General features: G+C 45.4%; 1 protein-coding gene across 2 annotated transcripts; it reads left to right on the top strand.

Moving 5' to 3' along the window:
* Window positions 1-1,768: 1,768 nt before the first annotated feature.
* ARF6 (ARF GTPase 6) lies at window positions 1,769-7,317 on the top strand. Of its 2 annotated transcripts, none has more exons than XM_089309263.1 (2): window positions 1,769-3,163; window positions 3,589-7,317. In XM_089309263.1, exon 2 carries the CDS (start codon window positions 4,048-4,050, stop codon window positions 4,573-4,575), a length of 528 nt encoding a protein of 175 aa, XP_089165389.1. In that variant the 5' UTR covers window positions 1,769-3,163; window positions 3,589-4,047; the 3' UTR covers window positions 4,576-7,317. The 2 variants fall into 2 exon arrangements, with proteins under 2 accessions (XP_089165389.1, XP_089165388.1); XM_089309262.1 differs by lacking the exon at window positions 1,769-3,163 and adding an exon at window positions 3,198-3,456.
* The last annotated feature ends 1,034 nt before the right edge of the window (window positions 7,318-8,351 follow it).

The raw sequence follows: 8,351 nt of genomic DNA, 5'->3' as shown, positions 1-8,351 counted from the left end.
GGAAGCCCGATTGGCAGCCGAGCTGATAGGACCCAAACTTATCCTCCGATGTGGTTTGTCGGTGTTCCAAGCGGTAGCTTAGCCTGTGGCACCACAGCGCCCACCTGGAAATGGTTTTTAAAACTTTTAGGGGCCGGCACCGTGGCACAGTAGGTTAGTTAATCCTCTGCCTGCATTGCTGGCATCCTATATGGGCGCTGGTTCTAGTCCTGGCTGCTCCTCTTCCGATCCAGCTCTCTGCTATGGCCTGGGAAAGCAGTGGAAGATGGCCCAAGTGCTTGGGCCCCTACACCCGCATGGGAGACCAGGAAGAAGCTCCTGGCTCCGGCTTTGGACAGCGCAGCTCTGGCCGTTGCAGCCATTTGGGGAGTGAACCAATGGAAGGAAGACCTCTCTCTCTGTCTCTACCTCTCACTGTCTGTAACTCTACCTCTCAAATAAATAAATAAAATCTTAAAAAAAAAAAAACCGTTTTAGCCGTAGGACAGTGTCAGTTCCAGGAAGATGCTAATGTTTCATCCTGCTTCTACTTTTAATTAATTTCAGAAAAGAAAAATTCTGGGATGTTCTAAATTACAAAGGGCTGCAGGATGAAGGGGCAAGATACAAGGGAAGTTAATCAATTAACAGCTAGAGGCAAGCCAACAAAGACTGTTCATGTAGGTTGATACCTTGACTTAAATAACCCCCAGGGCCACCGTACTCTGTTTATGTATAAACTTAAAGCAATAATCTTATTTATTTGAAAGGCAGAGCCTTAGAGAGGGACAGGATACCTTCCCTCTGTAGGTTCACCCTCCAAATATCTGGGCCCTATCTATGTTGGACTCCATCCTGGTCTCCAACATGAGTGGCAGGTGCCCACGTACTTAGTCTATGTTTTACTGCCTGCCCAGGTACATTAGCAGGGAGTGGGATCAGAAGTGTGGCGCCCGGGACTGGAGCTGGCATTCTGATATGAGATGCCAGTGTTACAAGTAGTGGCCTAACCCAGTCTGCCACAACACGGGCCTGACAATCATTTCTCCTCAGGGACCTTCCTATTTCAAAATTTCCTGTTTCAAGTTATTCTACCTCTCTTATCTATCGCCAGTGTTGTTTCAATGTAAATACTTTCCTTCCTCACCTTTTATGAAAACATTCTTAGCTCTAGGTCCCGTGGACATTTTCCTAACTATTAATTAGTGTTGCTGCTGGTATTATGCAGAAACTTGTTTCAGAACCTGGTCCTTTTTGGGGCTAGAGTCTGTAATTGCTCCAGGGACCCTTTTATTTCACAGATTCTTCACTTATAAGAGTTTGGGTTCAACATAGCACACATTCCATTGAAAAGTAACTGCAAGTCCAACAGACCAATATCCCATCAACTGTACTTGGACAAAAGGAATCTGTTCTTAAAAAACGATGTTACAACGGAACAAAAATAATACATACTTGTGTTTGCCACATATAAAAAAAGTCTTTTCCCAAATATAACAATTACTAAAGCCACTTCATAATTATGAAGCATTTTATTAAAATAAGATTTGAAACACCTGTGTGAGGTAGAAGGCCAGTGGCAAAATCTTTAGATAAGATTTATGATTTAATCCTAGCTCTGTGACCTTTAAAAAATTACTTAACCTCTCTGATCACCAGTTTCTTCATGTGTTAAATGTTAACACTCAAAGCTACTTCATGTGGTTGCTGCTCGTACCAAAATATTTTACAGGACTCAGGACAATGTTTGCCTTAAAAAACACAAACAATCGGTGACATTTTCCCAAGTGATATTTTTTATCTCAGTTTACAAATGAAGAAATAGATGTTCACAAGATTGAGAGTTACAGATTCACAGCTATAGGGAAGGCTGATTTGAATCCCAATCTGACTACGGAGCTGTCTTAGTTTTCTGACAGTGCATCTCACGGCAGATGGAAAGTAAATTAGATCACTGTTATATTAGTATCTTTATTTCAAGCTGAAGTTTACAAGGTTGTTTAATCTGCCTGATATTACCAAATTTTCTTTTAAATTAAAAAAAATATTTTTTGCTTGAAAGGCAGAACAGCTGACACAGATCAAAATCTTCCACGTGCTGCTTAAACTCTCCAAATGCTCTCAATAGCCAGGTGGAAGCAGGAGCCTGGAACTCAATCCAGGTCTCCCAGGTGGGTGGCAGGGAGCCAGGAACTTGAGCCATCACCTGCTGCCTCCCGGAGTGGAATGGGCCTTAGCAGGAAGCCGGATCAGGTGCTGGGACTCGAACCCAATCAAGCTGATATGCAGCTCAGCTGTGCCAACCAGCGCCTTAGTAACCGCTGTCAGATTTCAACTGGCGAAGTAAAAATGTTAGCATACGCGGTCATAGCATCTTTCTTAAATAAAAAAAATAAAAAAAACAACTCAAGCGTATTTCCTGTTTTTTTTTCCTCCCCTTATTTGATATTTACTTTAGCTTTCACTTTCTTTCGACCTGGAGTCTAACTTTAGAGTAACCCTTCGATACAAAGATTTCCTTGGTCTTCCACCAACATGGTATTATTTCATCCTCCAAGCGGGGCGGAGTAAGCGAGGTCAGTTTACACAGGCGATCAGCGAAGGAGGTTAAGTGGCCTCTCAGATTCTACACCCTACGCTAAGGTGACTGCAGCACGGGTGGGTGGGTGGGTGAGCAGCTGCCGCTCCCATACTAAAAGGAAGTGACACGGGACTAACAACAGTTCATCGCGTTCCAGAAAGCTCTTCGCCGCCAGCTTTAAGAGAAACGTGAGCTGGTCCTGATGCAACACGGACAGGGTTCCAGTGTTCGAGAGAGGGGCTTCCGAGCAAACCCGAGCCCAGCCACGGCGCGCCACTGACTGGCGGGTTCAACACGAGCGCGCCGGCCTCCCATGCGTCTTCCAGGAAAACCCTGAACACCAGAGGCAACGATACCAAGGAGGGGGTCGGAGAAAAAGCTAAAAAGCGGCCAAGGCGTCCCCGGGAGACCCGGGGCGCGCGAAGTCCGCCGAACTTTCCGGGCCTGCAAGCGGCTCCGTGGGGGCGGCTCGTCCGGCGGCCCCGCCCTTGCGGAGGCTCCATTTCCCCACCTCCCCGGAGTATTTGCTCCCCGGACTGCGGGGGCGGGCAGAGGCGCGGAACGAAGGGGCCGCCGAGCGCGCAGACGCGGCGAGAGCGACAGGTGGGCGCGGGCCAGAGCCCGAGGCGCGCGGGCTCGGGCGGGCGGCACCCGCGAGCCCTCCGGGACGCCGTAGCCCCGCCCCCTCCGGCGCGTGGCGCCCGTGACGCTGGGCGCGCGGGCCGCTCTCCTTCCAGAGGTCGCTCTTGTCCGAACGGTCGGCCTGCGCTGCGCCTGCGTGGTCGGGAGGGGAAGTGAGGCGGTTTCTTGGGCGCCTTTTCCGGCAGCGGCAGCGGCAGAGCTGGGAGGAGGTGGCGGCGGCCGGAGCGAGCCCGTGCTCGGGGCGGCGGCTGGAGGTAACCCCCACCACCATCACCACCACCGACACCCGGGGGCCGAGCTGTTAAGGCGGGCGGCCTCGGCCTCCGTGCCCGCTCCCATTCGGAGCTCCGGCGGTAACTCCCTTCTCCTTCTCTGTGTCTCCGCAGGCAGCGCGCTGAGTTCCCGCGAGGATCCATGACCTGACGGGACGCCGGCGCCGCGCTGCCTGACGGGTGGCCTGGGTCGGTGGCGAGCCCGGTAGTCGGCGGGCCGTCGGGCGGGCGGAGGAACGGGCACGGCGGCGGCGCTCGCGCGGCGCCTGCGGGGGGGAAGGGCAGTTCCGGGCCGGGCCGCGCCTCAGCAGGGCGGCGGCTCTCCGGGCGCAGACTCAGGGCCCCGGCGGCGGCGGCGGCTGGAGGAACCAAGTTGTGCGGGTCGGTGATGCCCGAGTGAGCGGCAGGCCCGGGCCTCTCGCCCCGTAGGAGGCGACTCCCACGCAGGCCGCACGGGCGCCCTCGCGGCAGGGAGGCTTCGTTTCGGTTTCGCGGCGGCGGCGGCGGCGGCGTTGTTGGCTTGAGGGGGACCCGGGACACCTGAATGCCCCCGGCCCCGGCTCTTCCGTCGCGATGGGGAAGGTGCTATCCAAAATCTTCGGGAACAAGGAAATGCGGATCCTCATGTTGGGCCTGGACGCGGCCGGCAAGACCACAATCCTGTACAAGTTGAAGCTGGGCCAGTCGGTGACCACCATCCCCACCGTGGGCTTCAACGTGGAGACGGTGACTTACAAAAACGTCAAGTTCAACGTGTGGGATGTGGGAGGCCAGGACAAGATCCGGCCGCTCTGGCGGCACTACTACACCGGGACCCAGGGTCTGATCTTCGTGGTGGACTGCGCCGACCGCGACCGCATCGACGAGGCCCGCCAGGAGCTGCACCGCATTATCAATGACCGGGAGATGAGGGACGCCATAATCCTCATCTTCGCCAACAAGCAGGACCTGCCCGATGCCATGAAACCCCATGAGATCCAGGAGAAACTGGGCCTGACCCGGATTCGGGACAGGAACTGGTATGTGCAGCCCTCCTGTGCCACCTCAGGGGACGGACTCTATGAGGGGCTCACATGGTTAACCTCTAACTACAAGTCCTAATGAGCATTCTCCACCCAGCCCCCGGAAGGAGAGAAATCAAAAACCCATTCATAGGATTATCGCCACCATCACCTCTTTCAATCGCCACTTTCTCTTCTTTTGAATTTGAACTCTGGAGTTACAGTTCTACGGTTTAGGGAGGGGGGGTTGGGGTTTTTCTTTTTTTGTTTGCTTTTTTTTTTCTTTTCTTTATTCCGCTTTGCGTTAGGATGCTCTGATTTGACGTTTGACATGAACACAAAGTGCTAGGTGCTCTTGTTGACTTCCAGCAAATGGGGTGGGGGAAATACAGCAGTTCTTGGTAAAGTCCTTTATAATAATGGTTTGATTTTTTTATTTCTAGAGAATCTTTTTCCCCCCCAAATGTATGCTTTTTTCCTTTTTTTTTTATCCAGTTTCCTTATCACTTGCTGTAGATGGCTTATTTTGCATTCATGCAGACTATGTTGCAAGTCTGTTTCATCTAGTAAACTGAAAATTATTGCTTAATCAAACTGCCGTTTGTCTTTTATATTTAAGGCTCCCCCCCTTATGAATTCTAACTTAGTAATTTCAAATGTGACCTAAGACCAGTATAAGTAAACTTAGCCCACAGTGGCAAATAATGAGTAATATCATTGTAATATGTTCCAGTTGCACATCAGTATGTTAAACAGGTAATGTAAGAACTTATTTGAAATGTCAGCTATTAACTCCTAAGACATACATCATGCATGAGTAGGAATAAAACCCAGGGTCGTCATAACATAGCAAACTTAACACTGCAAAAAATATGAAAGTATAACCCGCCAAGGACATGAGGTTTTTTTTCACTGCAAAGTTAGCAACTTTTCCTTTTTTTAACATCAAAAATAGACTCCTTCCAGAAAATGGAGCAATAATGGTGTGTGCCACACACAGATATCTGTAGATATTTTAAGCGACTTTTGGGCAAAACTGGAATACTTATACATTGTTTCAAGTGTCTTAAGAGCAGTAGTGTTAAAGTTACTGAAACATTAGTTTGTTCATTAATAAAGCATTTAATGATTCAAGTTATATGCACCTTTTACCTAGATGGAAAAATACACATTCCTGTTTTCACATTACTGCAACTGACTAAGCTGAAGATATATCATTTTTTATAGATGAGTGATCCACATCTCCTTTAATTAGAACACTGGAAAAGATGTTTTATAAAAAAGATATTTAATTTTGTTTGATTGTGGGATTAACTCGTGCAAATAGTAAGACAACCTGTTGGTTCAATAGTACACTGTCTCCTTTAAGAAAGGCAATGTGATGAATGAATGTTGGATGTGTAGACTTAAGGGATGACAAAGGGGAAGTGGGCTGAAGAGAGAACCTACAGATGACAATGAATGTAAACTTATTTTTCTTCAAGGGTAAGCAGTGTGCTCACTGGTGATATCCAGATCCTAACAGAATTACTTGGGTAGCAAGTTAGGACCAGTAGCTAGATTGAGACCACTATGGTAGTATTTTGAACCAAATGTTAATGCTTGATACAGAGTTGTGAAGCACCATCTGGTTCTTATATAGCCTTAAGGATTAATTTTAGTGATCCTCAAGGAATTAAACTTAGGGAATTTCAGAAATGTAGACTGCAAAGGCAGTATACAGGAAAAAGTGGAGTGGGTTTCGTTTATGAGGGTGTCTGAAAACAAAACTGAGCGGGATATCATGGTATAGTTGGACAGTATTGGTCCTTCATGCTTTGGCCATATTGTATAATGGAGCTTTTACCAAAGATATCTGAGAATCATAAGGCTATTTTAAAAAAAAATCAACCATTCAAAGTAAAACTCTTGACAAAGCATTTTTCTTCAAGCAGATGAGAAAAGGTGCTATGTTGTAGGCTCCGGCTGGTACAAAGGGATTTTTGAGTTCAAGATGCAACTAAAGTATAAAGTAGTCAGTTTCACTTTAGTGAAAGTATCTCTAAAAATGAAGCTGATCAAACACATCCTAAGAACATTATGGTTGCTTTTTAGAATCTCCAAAGCTCCACCATAAATATAATTCTTAGTGTTTTAAATGATCACATTTAAGGTACATAAACATGGGCTATACAGATAGAAATGCTATAGTAACATCCTGAAACAAAACAAGCACAAAGGTATAAATGCCTAAACTGGAGGAAACTTGAAACCCTCATGTTAATTCTTAAATGTAGTATTTCTAACTTTTGACAGATTTGGTAGGCAGCCATCTTTTTGTGTCTTAAAATAACTGGGGGCATAGTTAAAGTTTTATACATCAAGTGATTGCTATTATGGAATGTTGCAGGTGAGATGTTATTTTTAGTTTATTTGAAATGTCTAACTGAATGGGGGGAGGGAGGGAAGCAAATATTTGAAATCTGGAAGACCCTAGACCTTTTGGTAAAAAATTGTAATTTTCACATTTTCTTTAAGAATATAAAAGGTTTATAATTGATGTGGTTAAATTGAACCATAACTATTGGTGATTATGGAGCAGGTAATTATAGCCTGCAGAAAAAGTTACAATCTAAGAATTTTAAAAATAAGATCCTGACATTTTTGTTTAATTGCATCAATTTCTGTATTTATGTGAATTTATAATCAGTAAGTTTTGAATGAGGTTAATCTTGTCTAATATAAGTAAATGAGTCTGTGATCTCCCCAAACTAAAAAGTACAGTACTTGGAATTGTGTTCTTTATGGTTGTAGTGTTGGTAAAGCACTAATATTGCAGAAAATAAAGGAATTACACAGTGCAGTTTCTCACGTTATGTTACTCGCTTCAACTAGATAAGTGGGACATGTCGGTGTGTTGGGCCCTGTTACTCTGCAGGTCTGTATGGTAAGAAGTGACTTAATTTGGGTGTCACCTGACTTTAATGAGAACAATAAAAAATAGATTGGGTTCTTGTAAATTTCACCATTTAAGGAAGTTTGCCTAATTTTGATTCCATAAAGCTTTATCTGATTTTATGATTTAGGACATAGAAACAGTTGAAAACCATTTTATAAAAAGTAGAGTCCTATAGCAGTCTTTAGCTTTCCCAAATTACAACCTTAGCATTTTGGGGGCAGAATTTTATCTGTTAAGAATTGGCCTATGGAGTTTTCTTAACCTTTGACAAGTCTTTGGGATTTTACAAGTTTCTTTTAGAGGTCAAAGTTGCTTGTCTGATAAGAATGGAAGGTAAAATCATGGATGAGGAACAGTTTATTGGATAAAAGTGATTTTAAGATTTTTTTAGAGATTTACTTTTTTTTTGAAAGGCAGCGTGTCAGAGACTTCCCATTTGCTGAGTAACTCCCCAAATGGCTGCAGCAGACAAAGCCAGCAGCAAGGGACTCCATCTGGGTCTCCCACATGGGTGGCAGAGCCTCAAGCCCCTTCTGCTGCCTCCCCAGGCACAGTAGCAGGAAGCTGAATCAGAAGTGGAGCCCGGGGACTCGAACTGGCACTCCCGTTTGTGGCCACTTAACTTGCTATGCCACAACACTGGGCCCTAGACTGTTGTTTTGTAAGCATTCCCTCCATTATCAACAATTTTTGTGGTTGGTTTTTAGAATGCCATAATGGGATACATAGTAATGATTTAGCCCTCATATTTTTACTATATGATTTATGATAATTTGTCAGCAGTAGAAAGTATATTTCTTCATTACTGACTTTTTAAGCTTTAATATGAACTTAGAGTAGCCATTATCAGAATGGTGATAGAGGTTGCTAAGTTACAAAGTTATTTTCTTAATACTTTATTGAATATATATCAGAGAGTAAGGCAAATCTTACTTATA

This window comes from Oryctolagus cuniculus, chromosome 12, assembly GCF_051225735.1.
Source record: "Oryctolagus cuniculus isolate XC-2025 breed Fujian yellow rabbit chromosome 12, ASM5122573v1, whole genome shotgun sequence".
Lineage (NCBI taxonomy): Eukaryota > Metazoa > Chordata > Mammalia > Lagomorpha > Leporidae > Oryctolagus > Oryctolagus cuniculus.
Note: the sequence above shows the minus strand (reverse complement) of the source record. Positions and strands in the feature narration are given on the sequence as shown.

Coding starts and splice junctions, on each gene's coding strand:
- ARF6 (XM_089309263.1), top strand. CDS start 4,048: ATGGGGAAGGTGCTATCCAAAATCTTCGGGAACAAGGAAATGCGGATC.